General features: G+C 41.1%; 1 protein-coding gene across 3 annotated transcripts; it reads left to right on the forward strand.

Moving 5' to 3' along the window:
* Positions 1–2,145: 2,145 nt before the first annotated feature.
* On the forward strand, positions 2,146–13,440 carry CMAS (cytidine monophosphate N-acetylneuraminic acid synthetase). 3 transcript variants are annotated; one of them, XM_005492729.4, is made up of 9 exons: positions 2,146–2,397; positions 5,007–5,149; positions 5,386–5,541; positions 8,190–8,323; positions 9,196–9,290; positions 9,962–10,133; positions 11,631–11,781; positions 12,542–12,824; positions 12,931–13,440. In XM_005492729.4, the coding sequence occupies exons 1-8, from the start codon at positions 2,237–2,239 to the stop codon at positions 12,814–12,816; spliced, it is 1,287 nt and encodes a 428-aa protein (XP_005492786.1). In that variant the 5' UTR covers positions 2,146–2,236; the 3' UTR covers positions 12,817–12,824; positions 12,931–13,440. The 3 variants fall into 3 exon arrangements, with proteins under 3 accessions (XP_005492786.1, XP_026652616.1, XP_005492787.1); XM_026796815.2 differs by having other exon boundaries at positions 12,542–13,440; XM_005492730.4 differs by having other exon boundaries at positions 5,024–5,149; positions 12,542–13,440.
* Positions 13,441–16,832: the final 3,392 nt, after the last annotated feature.

Consider the following 16,832-nt stretch of genomic DNA (forward strand, 5'->3'; position numbering starts at 1 on the left):
GGTACTTAGTGCCATGGTCTCATTGACATGGCGGTGTTCAGTCAAAGTTTGGACTCAATAATCTTGGTGGTTTTTTCCAGATTAGTCTGTTGTGGGCACAGAAAACTGACAGAAGCATAAAGCTAAATGTGTGGGAGTTTGAACATGGCAAAGGTTCAAAATCCTAGAGTTAAAAAGAAAAAAAATAATTAAAAATAAGTACATGGAAAGTGACCTGCAGGAATCACACTCCTCAGAACCTTACAGCTACTAATTTCATCCTATTAAAAAATAAAGAGGCCTGAAAGATGTTTCCTTAATCTGCAAAGTAGAAGAGCAAGCTCTCTATCTCTGCTGGGTCTCTTGGAACACTTCAGAAAGAACAGTATGAATATTCTTCTTAAATGCCTGCCTACTGATGAATGTAATGGGAATGTTTAGTTTAGCAGTGATAGATAAGGTCCTTTTGCTCCACAAGACACCTTGAATAACCAGAGGACATCAGCCACCCACTCTTGGCACGTTTTCACCATGGACTGACATGGGACTGAGATCCTGAGTCTCCAGGAGTGACTTTGTGACTTCTTCAACAGCCTCTTCTTTTCACTTAAACCCCAAATTCCCCTGCAGCCTTATGTCAGCAGGGGATTACTTTATTTTGCCATAAGACAGCTGGAATAGCATCACCGTGTGTTTTTATGCTTTAATACATCCTTAGGAAGTGGAAAAGAGAAGCCAGGAGCACTTTCCAGCTCCCCTTCCCACCACGAGGCTCCGTGTGGTTGCTCTGCCCTCTGCCGGAGCTGCTCAACAGGGAAGGGAATGAGGCTGGAGAAACCCTTGGAATTTGGGATCGGAAAAAGCCCGGAATTGTTTGGCACGGTGCCCGGGCTCAGCTCCGCGGCCGGGGCTCCGCGGCCCTCCCTTAGAGCCACGTCCTGTGTGCCCGCAGGACGGCAGCCACGGCTGCGAACGCCCGCAAAGAGCTGCAGAACCACAAGATTATCCTGGAATTGTGATTACAGTGACCTCTGGAGATCACCCTGTCCAACGCCCTGCCCAGGCAGGGTCACCTGCAGCAGGTGTCACAGGAGCGTGTCCCGCTGCGTTGTGTTATGTTTGCCCAATTATCCCATCAAAAAAAAAAAAACCAAACAATATTTAAGGTCGCAACAATTTTAATTGAATAGTTTAGAAAATATATAAATAAGGGATAATTTGGTTCAAATAATAGCGCATAAGCAAAAACAACCGCGGGGTACGGAGGGCAGGGTTCTTGACCCTTGCCACTTCACGTACAAGCTTGCCAAGTGAAAGTCACCCCTTATATGCCATGTGTCAATGCCATCTCGTCCTATTTTCGGTTCGTCACTTTTCTGTCTCCGCCTTCATTACCACCTTTACCACGCATGTGCCACCACTCGGTTTGGTCGTCGCACAAGCCTTTGGGGGTCGTCACTGATGAAGGCCCTGTAGTCTTCTTCGTTGTCCTTTAATTCACCTTTGGGTTACACATGCGCACCAAGCCAGTACAATGTAAGCCAAGACTAACGTATCACTGCATCTACATATCAAAGCAATAAGTCCCTTATAATTAGCATTTTCTTGGACCCAACCAGGTTCTTGGTCATTTTTAGCAACTGTATCTTCAGCTTCTTTCCTGTGGTCCTTGAGAACATCTGCTGGGAAGGGGGGGGTGGGTGGAGCCCCTCCTTTCCCTCTCTTCTTTGGCATTACAACTTTTAACTATTAACTATTTTATTATTCTCAAATATTAATTACTGTATCAATATTGATTACTGTTTCAATTTTTATCAGCACGAATCATACCTATTTACCACAGTTGGAATGTCCCCGGAGAGGGAGACTCCAGCCCCTCCCTGGGCAGCTGTTCAGGGCTCTGCCACCCTCAGTGTGCAGAAATTCTTCCTCAGGCTGAGCTTCTTGTGTTTAGTTTATGGCCATCCATCCATCCATCCATCCATGAAAGCAGGCACGAACCCCTGTGGGCTTTACGGGGCACCTTGTGCCAAAGAGCACCCTCTCCTCCCTGCAGGCTGGATCATTCTCCATCCCCCCTCGAGCCCCCCACACGGCGCGTCCCTCGCTGTCCCCCCGGCGTCTCCCCGCCGCTCTCCCCACACGCATGCACAGCAGCGCAGGACTACATTTCCCGGCATGCTCCAGGGGGCGGTCCGCGAACGTGGCAGGGCGCGGCGGGAGAGCAGGGGAGCGGGACAGGGACAGAGACACGGCCATGGATGGAGGCGAGGGGCGGCCGCAGCCCCACCTGGCCGCGTTGGTGCTGGCGCGGGGCGGCAGCAAAGGGATCCCGCTGAAGAACATCAAGCTGCTGGCGGGAGTGCCGCTCATCGGCTGGGTGCTGCGCGCCGCCATCGATGCCGGCGTCTTCCACAGGTGCGCATGCGCCGCCCCCCCTGCGCCTCCCCTTCCCCCGGCGGGTTCGGGTTTGGGATGGACGGGCCGGGGGACCCTGGCCCAGGGAGGGGCTGGGGAAAGGTGCTGCTTCGTCAAGAGGCTCTTAGGGATGACTGTCAGTGTCTGCAGGGAGGGCTCAGAGCAGGGACCTGGTTCTGCTCCGTGGGGCCCAGCAATGGGACAGGAGAAGCGTCAGGAACTAATGCCCAGCAAGTTCCACCTGGACTGGAGGAAGAGCTTCTTTACTGGAACAGGCTGCTCTAGGAGGGTGTGGAGTCTCCCTCGGTGGAGATACTCAAAAGCTGCCGGGATGGATGGAATCCTGTGCAACCTGCTGGAGCAGGGAGGTGGGAGCAGCTGACCCATGCTGTGGTCCCTTCCAGCCCGACCCATGCTGTGACTCTGCCACTAAGGCAGAATTGATCCTCACTTGGGACAAGGGGGTGCAGTTACTGTGGCACCGGGTTAAGGGTCAGGCAGGGCAAGCACCCTGTCAAGAACTCAGCTGTCCCTTCCTGCTGAGGATGAGCAGCAGAGGAATGGAGAAATTAAAGTCTTAGACAGTAAATTGAAATTAAAGTTTTTCTGATGCGTGGTTCGGTGGCCACAAGCTGGTGATGTTGTAAATATTGATGGGTTTACTTCATCAAGACATCTGCATTAAATGGGACTGCCGGGCTGGATGTGATCTCCTGTGAACTGCTGAAGCACAGGATGACTTTGGTTCGTTGTCATCTGGGTACTCAGGACAGCGTGCACTGAGCTTGGATCTCCAAGGATCTCCACAGCCCTTCTGTTCCTTTCACTGTGCTCACCCAGAAAAATTTTCCTTATTTCCTCTCTCCATGCCCAGCAGTGAAATCAGCTCCTTGCTGAGATGTCTCTTTCAGCATCTCCTGGCATATGTGTGTTCCCAGGCCCAGTCATCTTGCTGGCTCCTGCTGAGCTTGCTCCCATTTTTCCTTTTTGGTATCAGGCAGCACACAGCTGGACCCAGCACATCAGAAGCAGTCTCACTCAACTGTCAAGTTAAAGGAGATAATCTTTTGTGCCCATGTGACACAGAAGAGAAGCCCAGTTTGTGGCCAAGTGCCTGAAACTTTGGAAGCAATAATTAGAGCAAGATTGAAACGTGTGTTGTTGGTGTTGAGAATAGAGGCATTACCGATTTCTCTGCAGGAGCGAGACTGAGGATTTTCTACACATTTGCTGGTAATTAAAGCCATGGTTAGGATGTGCTCGGTGTGTAGCACTCTTAGGGGCAAGTTCCCAGTGCAAACCTGCTGCATAATGCTCAGAACAAGTCAAGGAGAAATGTAACCCAGCTAGATCCAGAGCACTGTATCTCATAGCTGCTCTGTCATTATCTGGCCTGGAAAACCTTTCTTGCTGTATCTGAAAAGTAGAGGATGCAGCACTCTGTTTTATTTTTAATAAAGAAACAGACAAGAACATTTCTGGTTACTGAGGTTACTGATAATTTCTTAATGATTGTGAATCTGTACTGCTGAATGACCTGCTGTGGCTTCTCTTTGGCATCTGAATTTTCCCAACAGGAAGCCATTCAGGGTTGTGCAGCCTGGCTTTGAGGCATGGCAGGTGCAGTAGGTGGACATGCAGCAGGTTTGCCTTGTCACCTATGGAACAGCTGTGCAAGGTACCTGTTACACAGCAGAACTCTCTTGGTTGAATGGGGAATGTGTATTTAAGTTCACCATCCCAAAGCAGTTTCTGGAAAACACCTCATGTGTGTTTGTTCTCAGGGTGTGACTTGACATTGCTGTTGCTGTCACACATATTTTTCTGCTGATGATCCCACAATGTCTTTGGGGGAAGAAATGTAACTGCAGCACCATTTGCTGTGGACTGTGCATTATGAATGCCACATTGCTGGGAGAGGAAGGGTGACTTTTCATAGCTTTTGTTTTTATACCTCTCGTGCTTTTTTGTCATCATGATGACAGCAGTGGCTTCACACTTGCTCAGTGTTTGTCATCACATGATACTCAGAATTAGCCCTTCCTTTTGTAAATGTTTATTTTCCCTGAACGATTGCAATCTTGCTTTACCAGTACTGGAAGTTTTCTGTGCCAAAACATATGGAACTTGAACAGCTCCTTCTCTGGGAGTGTATGGAGCCCAGTTAACACATTTTAACACACTTGCAGCATAAGCCAATCTTTTAACTTTGTGGCAGTTTTACTTGTAAACTAAACTCTTATGTGATTCTGAATGCCACATCCAACGCATTCACAATTCATAGATTTGTTAACATGCCTAACAAATTCTTTGTGCTGACACTGGTTTTTTCTGGTAACACTTCTAAATTTTATACTGCTTAAGCTTCCTACATGAAATGCAACTCAAGATTCAGATTTTACACTGGTGTTTTTTATCCCCATTGTTAAAAGCTGCTGGTTGGACTGACTGGGATAGTTTTATTAATACAAACACAAGAATTAATTCCTTCTATTGCAAGTTGTAGTACAGACATAAACAAGCTGGGGTTTTTTTTCAGGTTAAATTGCAACAGGCAAGTCAATAATGATTTATTCTTTATATTAATTTCTGTCACTGTCTGCCAACAGCATATGGGTTTCCACAGACCATGACGAGATCGAGAAGGTTGCGAAACAGTTTGGTGCTCAGGTCCATCGCAGGAGCCCCGAAGTCTCTCAGGACTCCTCCACTTCCCTAGAAGCCATCACAGAGTTTCTCAATCATCATCATGGTAAATCAGGAATGAAATATGCTGAGCTTTTATATCGTAGTCCCAGAGGCATGATGCACTTAGTATTTAGAAAAATGAGTAAAGTAAAGCACTGAGCAAGTAAAAGCCAGAAAGATTCAGATTCTCCTTTTTTTTTTTTTTTTTTTGGTGTATAGTACTTACTCATACCATACTTTGCAGTTGTGTGTTTGCAAAGATGTGCATTGTTTCATAAATGTCTCTTTGTTTTTCTTTAGAGGTTGACATTGTAGGAAATATTCAAGCAACATCTCCCTGTTTACATCCCAGTGACCTTATAAAAGTGGCAGATATGATCCAGAAGGAGGGCTTTGATTCTGTCTTCTCTGTTGTGAGGAGGCATCAATTCAGATGGAGTGAGGTAAAGAAAGGAGGTAATATTTAGACGTTTCTGGTTACAGTTAAACTTCACTTTTTTTTTTTCCCCAAATTCTTGCTTTTCATACCTATCCTATTTCAGGAAGTGATATCTGAAGCATAGACTGAATTCTCTCCGAGAGATTTGAGATGGCTTAAAAATTCCTTCCAAGCACTGGTGTCTTGATATTACTGAGCATTGCTCAGCTTTTCTGTAACTGTTTTGTAGAAATTAAAATTATATTAAAATTATATTAGCTTGTCTTAAGTTGAAGATACAGTTCCAGAAAAAAACCTTACAGGTTAACTTCTTCCTAGAGGATATTCATGGGTATTCAGACACTACTCTGAGGTCCTAACTACAAAACTGTTTGTTCTTGCTGTGCAGTAGCTGACAAATGACAAAAATGTGAGATAAAATCTTGGTGAGAATGGGATGACAATCTCTTGGCCTGCAGACTTAGGGTTTGTTTCATCCTGATAATTTGGCTGCTGACTTATGTCACGTTGCAAAATGCCTTTGAGTCATGGTGCTGAACTCATGTTGGTTAGCTCATCCAGAAAAATGTGACTGGTTTTTCCCAGAGAAAATATGCCCCTTAGCTACAGTGGCCAAGATGACCAAAGACTGACATTTTACAAATAAAATTGCACCTTGGTTTAGCTATAAAGCACCTTTTGTCCTGGTACAAAGAGCTATTCCACACATTTTGTATGTTGGCTTTGTTTCTGTGGTTAAAGCAGAAATGTTTTCATTTTTTTAAAATGGCTATTTCAGGTACTCTCACACTGGAGTTTTGGTGGTTTTTTCTTTTTTTTTTTAATTAAAGTTACTCAGATATTACAGTTATTTTGTTGAGATATAAATTGCTTCAGATGAAATTTTTCTGAGAGTTTAGAAAGCATCATGCTGTAAAAGAGCATGTGTAATAAATGAGGCTTGATCTTAGAGATAAGATGAAATAAAAGTTAGCCTTTGTTTAGAATAAACACTTGAACATTGTCATTGTTCCCCATAAGAGGAGAAATAAGTGATGCTTTTTGTTTGTGCAGTATAAGAGGAATATCAAAAGCATGGGTGGCAATTTCAGGATTCTGTGGATTGCAGTTTAGCAAGCCACATACACATCTTGATATGCTGGAAGGGACAAATGTGAAAGAGTGAATTTCATGTGGATCTGCCATGTGGGTTCCTGAAGTGCTTGTGTCCCAGAGGCAGATTGTTAAATAAGGAAGCCTCGAGGCCTACCTAAAAAAAGAAGTAATTCTTCTGCACAAAATAGATCCTAACGTTTTTAATGTGGTGAGAGATAGGGAATTATTCAGCTGCGAGGACTGAGGAGAGCTGGAAACACATTGTGCCAGCATAAGCAGATTAAGGATAAATGCAAATGGCCTTTAGGGTGTGTGGTGTTTCAGGTGACAGTGATTCACAGCAGCATTATACAATGGTTTTCCTTCTTTTTATTTTTCCATACAGCTTTAGAGTACTGGTTATGCTAAAATAATTTAATGTTTTGTTTTGTTTTTTTGGTTTTTTTTGGTTTTTTTTTGTTTTTTGTGTAGCTCTGTTGTTCCTTCTGCATTAAGGTTTAATATTGATAGACCCTGAAAGAGAAAAGTGTCTCTCTCTGACTGGAAATGTTTACTTCAGTGAGCACAAAGCTTTTGCTGGTAGATACACACAAGGGGTGTGTGTATCTACTAAAGCCTCAGGATGTTTTGGGTGTTTGAGAATGCCCTCTAACTTTGTTGTGGTTACTGGATTGTGAGACCTGGTGAATTTTAGCTTCTTTGTACATCTGGATTGAAGGGGCTTGAGGGCAAAAGTCACTGGTCCTTGATTTGGTTTCTGGTGCATGTACAATTGTCATTGGTAATAATATGGGATCTTTTGGGATGGTGTTTGTGCAGACAGCTGTTTGTTTATTTGTGGACACTTATGAAGAGTTAATGCATATCCTTAAATATGATGTATTTTGGGGAAGTCCCAAGATGTTTTCACAGTCAAAAATTATTCACATATGCTCTTTTTTCACCTTCCAGATTTCAGGCTGGTCCTTTCAGGTATCAGAGTGCATTCAGGCATTCCCCTGTGCAATAAGAGTTGGAGTACAGAAATAGTATTTCTTTCACATTGGCAAGGACAGTCTGGTAGAATGTCCCTCCTACTCCTTATAGGAATGAGTTTTGAAGCAAAGAACCTCTTGGGTTTTTGTTGTTGTTTCTGTTTGGTTGGTTTGGGGTTTTTTTCTAAAGTGGTAATGAAAAGTTTCCTTTTTCACTGCTAGACATACAGAATAGTCCTCCAATTTATCTACAGTTCCAAAAAGAGAAGCAATTCAGTGATTCCCCAGAGAAGTTGTGGATTCTGTATCCCTAGAAGTGTTCCAGGCTGGGTTGGATGGGGTTCTGAGCAACCTGGGATGGTGAAAGGTGTCCCCTGCCCATGGCAGGGTTAGGAACTGGATCATCTTTAACATCCCTTCCAACTCAAACCAGTCTGTGATTCTTTATAAAGTTAAGCAGAAGTAGGCAATAATGACAGAAGTTGGTGACTGAATTATACCCTTAATTTTTCAACTGGAAGTTATTTAGGTTGTTAAGTGACTCTGAACAGGAATTATTTAAAGCTTTTGTTGTAATTGTTTTCCTCTGCTAACAGAAAACAAGATGACAGAACCCCAAAACCTGAATCCAGCAAAGCGGTACCGGAGGCAAGACTGGCCTGGGGAGCTTTATGAAAATGGCTCATTTTATTTTGCCAAGAGGCATCTGATTGAGAAAGGCTACTTGCAGGTTAGTGCTTCTGGTTTTTCATGCTCTTCTGAATACATCTACTCTTGCTGTAGAGGGTTCTGAATTCAATACTCTGTTTTGATTTCTGATGCAGTCACTGTGAAATAACATCACTCAGACCAGTTTGCTAATTATTTGTAACTTAGCAGAGCTAGTTATAGCTAGGGCAGTTCCAGTAAACAGCATCCTCCATAGCAAATAAATTTATGCAAATAAATGTCTTATATAGCTTTAATCTTAAACCAATACAATACTGAGTTGAGTTTTGCAGGAGTTCACCAGTGTATCTTAGAATTCATTTTAGTGCCACTGAAGGTGTGAAACTGAGCTTCATGCAGTGTCAGAGCCTTGTCATAATCTGCAAATTTCTATATCAGCCAGTTTCATCTTATGCCAATTTTTGTACTGTAACTTTAACAGTCTTTTTCCCTTTCGTGATGTTTACATCCCAATGTAGTGGTGCAGAACAACACTGTGGTGTGGTGGATATATTTCCCTTGGAAATTAAGTAACAATAAGCAAATAATAAAATACTCTTCCTAAGCAAATGCTGCAGGTATTACTATTTTGCTGATTAAAAGAGCTAGTGAAATTAGTGTGATGTAATTGCTATAATGCACAACATCTTGCACACTTTCTCTAGTTGTAAATGGAAATAGTTATTAACTATTTCTTCAATAGTTACTAACTGTTTCTTCACAAATGGTTCTGTGTCACTGGCAAAAACATAATTGATGGTTCACTTTTATATAGGCCATGGTGGCCACTCTGTAACCAAAGGCACTTGGCTTTCATTGCATGGTGCTAAAATGTAGAGTTTTGTGTTTGTGTTGACCCAAGCATAAAATTTGAGTGGATTTTATTTCCTTTAGGGTGGTAAAATGGCCTACTATGAAATGCGTGCAGAGCACAGTGTGGATATTGACATAGACATTGACTGGCCTATTGCAGAGCAGAGAGTGTTGAGGTAAAGGCACTTTTTATTCCCTTATTTCTTTGATGCTGCTTGCTTCAAAGTGTGGTCATGTGAATTCATAATGCATGGAATGTAAGCAATGGAGATCAAAGATAATTGGGCAGCTTTATTTCTGCCCAGGATTTTTTCCTTTCTTCGTTGAAATCAACCTTTGTTACATGGTGGGATTTTGGTAGTTTGATTTTTTCCTTAAAGTTCAGCTTGGGGAAGAGTGTAAGCCCTACTATACCTCAGCAATGTGTTAGCATCATCTCTGGCTTTCCTAGCTGAGGTGCCCCAGATTTCCATGCTCCAGACCACTACAACTGATGCCCGGGAATGGGAATGTTTGTGTAGAGGGCATGAGCTGATTCCACCTCACCATTGCCTTTTCTTTGCAGCTGCTCTAAGGAAGTAATGGGTGGGAATGGAGTATGTTTTCTGTGCCTTTTTCATCCTAATTTTTAAATGGATGACATAAATAAGCTGTCTTTTGGATGGTTCTGTTTGTTTCTTTGAAGAGGGACAATATAGTTGGAGAGTGATGATGATGAGAAAAAACATCAGAAAAGAAGAATTTCAAAGCTGATTCTTCTGTCTGAAGGTTACAGTTGTATGGGAAATACTTGGGGTTTTGAAGTGTGCAAAAACTTCTATCCTAAAATGATAATTTCTTTGTCTAGCTTTGGATATTTTGGCAAAGAGCCACTAAAAGAGGTGAAGCTCTTGGTTTGCAGCATTGATGGATGCCTGACCAATGGTCGCATTTATGTGACAGAAGATCACAAGGAAATGGTCTCCTACGATTACAGAGATATTGTTGGCATTGATCTGTTGAAGAAAAGAGGAATCCAGGTAAGTGCTGTTCTGAAGAGTGAGCCTTCACGTCTCATGTAACCTGCACATTAAAAGATTCTAAAAAAATATATTCTTGCAGCATAGAAGTTGAAGTTTCTTCTCAGTGCTTGTGGTCAAGCAGCATAATATATTGGTTGGGACAAACGTTATCCTCAGAACCCCCAGAGGAAAATAAGTGTTTTGAGAAAGTTCTCAATCACAGTAATTACAGCATATCTCTCTCCATTTCACAGAATCAGAGAATGGCCTGTGTTGAACCATCTTGTTCCATCCCCCTGCCACAGGCAGGGACACCTTCCACTATCCCAGGTTGCTCAGAGCCCCATCCAGCCTGGCCTTGGACACTGCCAGGGATCCAGGGGCAGCCACAGCTGCTCTGGGCACCCTGTGCCAGGGCCTCAGCACCCTCACAGGGCACAATTTCTTCCTTATATCCAGTCTAATCCTCCCCTCTAACACTTTGGAGCCATTCCCCCTTGTCCCCTGTCACTCCAGGCTCTTGTCAAGAGTCTCTCTCCATCTTTCCTGTGGGCTCCCTGCAGACACTGGGAGGCCACAGTGAGGTCACCCCAGAGCCCACTCCTGTGAAATGGAGTAGATGTTTTTTCAACAGTCCCTCAGCTTCATTTTCTAGAAAGCCAGAGGGGTAGGAAGCTTGTGATCACTGTTTTGTTGCCTGAGCCTATTTCCATACCTTCTTTGACTTGGAATGTTTCATTGAAAATCTCTAGGTCTTGGTGCTGCACTTTATTTATTTGTAGTATATGTTGCTGATACAATCCTGCCTTTTGCTCCTCTTCTCTTCATTCTTTACTTAAAATGAGTGTCAAGCATTCGTTTGTATTTAAAAGCAATCAGGGAAGATAAGCTTGTCTACATCTTTGACAGAAAACCTGAAGGATTTGCATCTGAGGTTTCTAAAAATCCTGCTGCAATTATCTTCTGGTTTTAGCTTACCTTGTGCACCATTCCTGAAATTTTGAATTTGGAATGAACTTCCAGAGATAATGTGCTGTGCTGCTTCAGTCTGCGTGGTGTTGGTTTGGTGCTCTGAAATGGTGCTATAAATAAAGTTATGTTATTAAGTAGAGGAGTCAGGGAAAAAACTTCATGTTCTACTTTGGCAAATATTTCTTGGGAATTCTCTCATTCCACATTGTGACTTAATTAGATCATACTACACTAGATAGTCACCATGCCACCATACTGTGATATTTAGAATTTTGTTTAGTACATGTTGCATTTAAAAAGACATATGTAAATTATTTTTGAACATCAGGGAGGGCTGCAGAAAGGTATTTCACCTTCCTAAAGGAACCTCAAGACTCTGGTTTTGGATGCTAATCACTTCTGCTCTGAGTTTTGAAAATCAATCATTCAGTGCTTTTCCAGAGACAGCTTCTACAAGCAAAACTTGCTTTTTTTGGTAATAGTAAATCAACTTATATGTCATATTTCTTTGGTGTAAAACTTACTCTAATTTTATTTCTATAGGTTCGACTCATCTCTGACAGAGATTGTTCAAAAACACTGTCAGCCATGCAGCTGGGATGTGTAGCAAAAGTCAGTGTAACAAATAAACTACAGGTTCTGAAGGACTGGCAGGAGGACATGGGTTTGAGCTGGAAAGAGGTGGCTTACTTAGGTCAGTTCCTTTTCTTTGGTTTATTTAATTTAAATAGCATAGACAAATGGAATCATTGTACTGCTGCTGAGCTTCAAACCACTTTTCTCTTTGTAAATATACTGAATTTAATGGGATTGCTGTGCACATTGCAGCACACGATCACCAAAAGTAGGTATTTTATGGCCTGTTAGGGTACAATCTAAATGTTACAGACAGTGATGAATCTATGTAATTTGGTAAGGGAAGTCTTCACTGTTTTTCCAGTGGGCTGCAGGAAAGCTTTTGTTTTTAGGAAACATTTTGATATCAAAATGTTGATAAGTATACACTTTGAGCTGACAATTTTGAACTCATTGTAGTTGATTTCAGGGGGATATTGTATAGATTCTGTTCTGAAATGGTAGTCAGAAATGGACAGAATTAGAACTGAAAGCCATGTGCTTCTGTGCTAAACTGTATTTCAGAGACAGGCTAAGTGAGGAGTCCTGCCAATGCTTATTCAGCTGCTCACATAATTTTACTGCTCTTAAAAGTAGCATTCTCTTGCCTGAAGATTTTGAAGTGTGATCATCATTTATATGGATCACCATGATTTTCCAGCACCTGACTTGCATATGCAAAGTGCTGTTGAGCTGCTGAGATGAACATTGTGACCAAAAAAAAAAATTCAAAAATCAGATCACTGCATACCCAGTGTTTGCATACTCCAAACACTGAGAAAAATACTGATTCTTTCCCTTGTGTGATATTTGGCCTTGCCTGTCATCTTCCTCCCCAGGAAATGAGGAGTCTGACGTGGAGTGCCTGAAGCAGGCAGGCATGAGTGCTGTGCCTGCTGATGCCTGTGCTGCTGCCCAGAAGGCTGCTGGTTACATCTGTAAGAGCAGAGGTGGCTGCGGCGCTGTGCGCGAGTTTGCAGAACACATATTCCTGCTCTTAGAGAAAGTGAACTCTGCAAGGAAGCAGCTGGAAGAAATCAGCTCAGCAGGAAAGGAAATGGGGAGAAATGAGAACAGCAGGAAAGGAAATAAGGAGCTGATGGAAAAAGAGTAACGCCGTTGGTCAGTCCTGCCTTTCTTCCTCAGTACATCCATATCCCAAAGGAATGCTTACCTTTCAAATTTTACAGCACAGTAGAGTTAAAAAGGTGTCTCCTCCTAATTGCAGGTCCCACATTCATGATTGTATGCTGAAAATATGATCACATCCATGATGATTTTAAAAGCCATTTAAGTGCAATGGGAGGAATGCTACAAGAGAGAGTGCCCTGTAAATCTGCTCTTAATCATCACACCTGTCCTACAGGAATGCCACCTCTTTATTTCATAATCTGAATGTTTTCAGGGATTAATGATTTTGCATGACTTGAAGATTTGTAATTCAGGCTTAAAAACCCCATAACTTCTGTCAGTTTTGCTCATGTGATTTGCATTTCTTTTATCAAATGCATGGCGTTGTGGTTGTGTGATTGCATTTTACAAGCTTTGTCCTTGGAAAGGAAGAGTTTTAACATGTGCTGGAGAGGTCAGGTGTAAAATACTTATCAATAAAACTTCCTCCTCTATTTTTAAAATACAGCACAGTTACTGTAAAATAAGTTAATATTCATTTAAAAAAGCACTTTAATATGTGTCCAGTTTGAAGCTCATAAATAAATAAATCACATTTGGAATTGTGCCTCTTGGAATTTGTTTATTTTGGGTTTTAATGAAGTGCCTAAATGAATATTTTGCCAAATTTGGAGTTATATTTCCCATTGTCTTTGAGATCTTTGCAGGAACTCAGTTTCTTTCTATGAAGACCATATTGCAACCTCAAAAGAGTTAAAGCCAAATAAAAGTCTTTAGGTTTATTGTATGGAAAAGTAGCTGCTGTTAAAGAAAAAACAAAACCAAACTATAGTTGATGTGGGTTTTCATAAAATATATATACAGACTACTTTTAGCATGTTAAGACTGGTTTACATGCTTGTATTTATTGAAAATAGGAATTGTATTGTACATTACAAATACAATAGTATATATCAGACTTAAGTTCTGGTTTGGATTATGCTAAAAAATAAAAATACCCATGGTACACTGGCAATTACAAGTGAGGTGAATGATAATGGCTTGTCATTTTATTTTGTTTCTCTGCTAAATTTTGCATTGTATAAATAGTTATACTCCCAGTATATCACCTGATATACTGGCCTCTGATAAACTTTGTGTTTACTTCCTTTCAGAAAGCAAAATGTTGAACTGAAATGATTTACTGCCTATCTACAGTTAACAGATAAATTGTTTATTGTACTAATCAGCTCTAAGTCACCTAAATTTAAGTGTCTCAGTCACGTTTTAAGGTTCTGTGTTGGATAAATCCCATGGACTTTCACAAGAGGGGAGCCACATTTTGGACATCAATGTTTTAATATTGATGAATTCATGGTATAATCTTACATTGGAAAGAATATGAAGGATAAAAGAGCTCTAGAGACTGTTTACCAAAAAAAAGATATGGGATATGCAGGATCTGCTTCCTAAAAGGTTCAGATTTGTATTGCCCACACTGTAGTGGAAAATCTAATTACAGGATAGGAGCAGGGATGCCTTAATTACTCCTCTTGATTTTATAGAAGAGCCTCAATCATATGAAGGATTTAAGGGTCAGAGAGGCAGAGACAGTGAGGGTAACTCTGTCACCTTAGAGGTGAAATACCAAGGTCCAGGAAAGGTCCAAATGTGTAGAATATTTTCCCAAGTCCTGTTCCAGTACATGTGACACAACACTGCCTTTGATTAGAGGGCTATTACTCATTCAGAGTAGATTTCAATGGTCAGTTTTGTTATTCTGGGATAATTCTGAGATCATCTTTTGGCCCTGTGAGCTCTTGTTTTTTTGCTTCAATTAGCCCAGGTTATTTCAAAGAAGATCTTAGGTAATGTGGGCTATTCTGTCATGATTATGTGGAATGGAAAAACAGGAAACTATGTAAATATTTGTAGTAAGCTATTATGAAAAAGTAGCTGATTACATCAAATTTTAAATAAACAGCTTTCTTTAGTCTTCTAAGTAGAGAATGGTTATGGGCTGGCTTGTGGTGAGTTTCTGTACTGCAAATCATACACTCCCAAGTTCATGTGCCACACAAATGATTTATGATGGCAAAGGTGGACAGATTTAGTGCCCAAATTACCCCTTCACACCTTCACCCACTTCTGACTCTCATTATTTATTTTTATCTGTTTTTTCTCCTATTCAGTTTATCTTCCTTTCCAGTTCCTATTTGGTGATGCAACAAGTTCTGACCTTAAGTCAATTCAAATCAATATGAATCACATATATCTTTTGAAGTCAGAGATATGTTTTAATACTTGCTGATTTCAAGTTTTTAAGACTTTTAAACCTTGATCACACATTTTAGGTAACCAGTTTTTCCAGAGCCTATGTGGGGGAAGGTTTTTCTGTTAGTTTGGTCTTAAAACACTACCTTTTGCAGCAATAAGTTTAAATTAGTCTAATTCTACCCAGTGGGACCAATCATTCAAATTGTTACCATTACAAGAGCAGTAATGCTGTACAGAAGAAAAACACCATTATGTGTGACCCTGATGCATAAATGGGTTAGAAAAACTTACCAGTAATACACTTGTCTGAAAAATCTTTGGATGGTGGGTTTGTTTCTCTGTCTCCTGTTATGGGACAGGTTGGTCTATCCCCATTTCTGATTCTAGGTATGTTTATGGATGTGGCTCTGGTTTAATAGAGCATTCCCCATTCTGTGGGAGAGGCATGAAAGAGAATGAGCAGTGAGCAATGGGAAGGTAATGATACCAAATTATTCAGGTTAGCAAAGAGAGGGTCTGGTGAAACTGAGGTGTATATAAAATAAGCTGAGCTTAAATGAAAAACAATCCTAACATAAGTGTTAACATATCCATTTTCACAGAGCAGTTATAATTCAGAAAAGTATCTAGTGGTTTGAAGTGTGTGCTAGCAGTTGAAAAAACAGAAATTATTAGAAAAAGAATATATAGCAAATAGGATAAAAATAATCCACTGTATAATTCAGTGGTTTGTGTGTATCTTGAATACTGCATGTTTTGTTTATTTTGTGTTGAAAAGGCTGTAGCATTCCAAAGGGAGTAAATGTGGGAGGATAAAATGGATGATGTAAGACAGGAATCAGGTTCAGTCACAGCAGTAGCCAAACCAGATTTCTTCACTTTGGACTGAAGGGAGTTGTGTTAAAATATCTGTAAAATTAAAGATGGGAAGGCATGGAAAGGCCTGAGGAATATAAATTTACCATGTTGTATTTAGTGATGCTTTCCAGTTTTTCTGTGGCCTCAGCACATTTGCAGCTCGTGGATTTCCAGAGCTGGACATGGATGACAGACATTTAATGAACCTCAGAATACTTAAAACAGGCTTGGGCCATGTATTTCATGAATCTGACACTAGACAGAGTTCTGGTTCTGAACCTTGGATTCTTCTTCCTATTTCTTGTGCAGGAAATACCCTTTATTTCTTTTTCACAATGTATGTTAGTGGTTCATTCTGTGTCAGTGTGTAGCTCTGATACAGTGAGCCGAAGAACACGGCATTACTATCATCAATAGGACTAATCTAATCTTTAAAAATTAAGGAAAATAGGGCAAAAGTGCATGCAGAATTATGTAAGAGTACAGGTACCTTGGATGAATCAGTGATCATTATTATCTGTAGTTAGAGATACAGTAAATTGCTGTGGAAGTTCCCTGCCAAAATGTACTCAGAGGTTTGGAGAACATTCTGGAAAGTACCATGTTTTTCCTGATTGTTCACATGCTTTGCAGACAAGTTTCTGGCCTAAATTGAAATATATCTGGACTAGTTATGACTACTCTTGTATTAAACATGGAAATAGTCTCTCCAGGGCTGTAACTTTTATCTGAAGGTATAGCTGCACACCTATTTATGGCTAGTACAGTGGGCACAGTAGCCTGTTTATGGCTACTACAGTAGCAGTAATCCAAGTACGATTTTGTTTTTACTGTTCCACCTTTTTTTTCCTGGGTACACACTGTCCACAGCAGTTCAGACTCAGG

The sequence above is a fragment of the Zonotrichia albicollis genome, chromosome 4 (assembly GCF_047830755.1).
Source record: "Zonotrichia albicollis isolate bZonAlb1 chromosome 4, bZonAlb1.hap1, whole genome shotgun sequence".
Classification (NCBI taxonomy): domain Eukaryota; kingdom Metazoa; phylum Chordata; class Aves; order Passeriformes; family Passerellidae; genus Zonotrichia; species Zonotrichia albicollis.

What these genes read in the sequence shown, in the direction of transcription:
- CMAS (XM_026796815.2), top strand. Translation starts at nt 2,237, where the DNA reads ATGGATGGAGGCGAGGGGCGGCCGCAGCCCCACCTGGCCGCGTTGGTG. An exon ending in TGAAGAAAAGAGGAATCCAG is followed by an intron (nt 10,134 to 11,630) that starts GTAAGTGCTGTT and finishes TTATTTCTATAG; the next exon opens with GTTCGACTCATCTCTGACAG. An exon ending in GAAAGAGGTGGCTTACTTAG is followed by an intron (nt 11,782 to 12,541) that starts GTCAGTTCCTTT and finishes CTTCCTCCCCAG; the next exon opens with GAAATGAGGAGTCTGACGTG.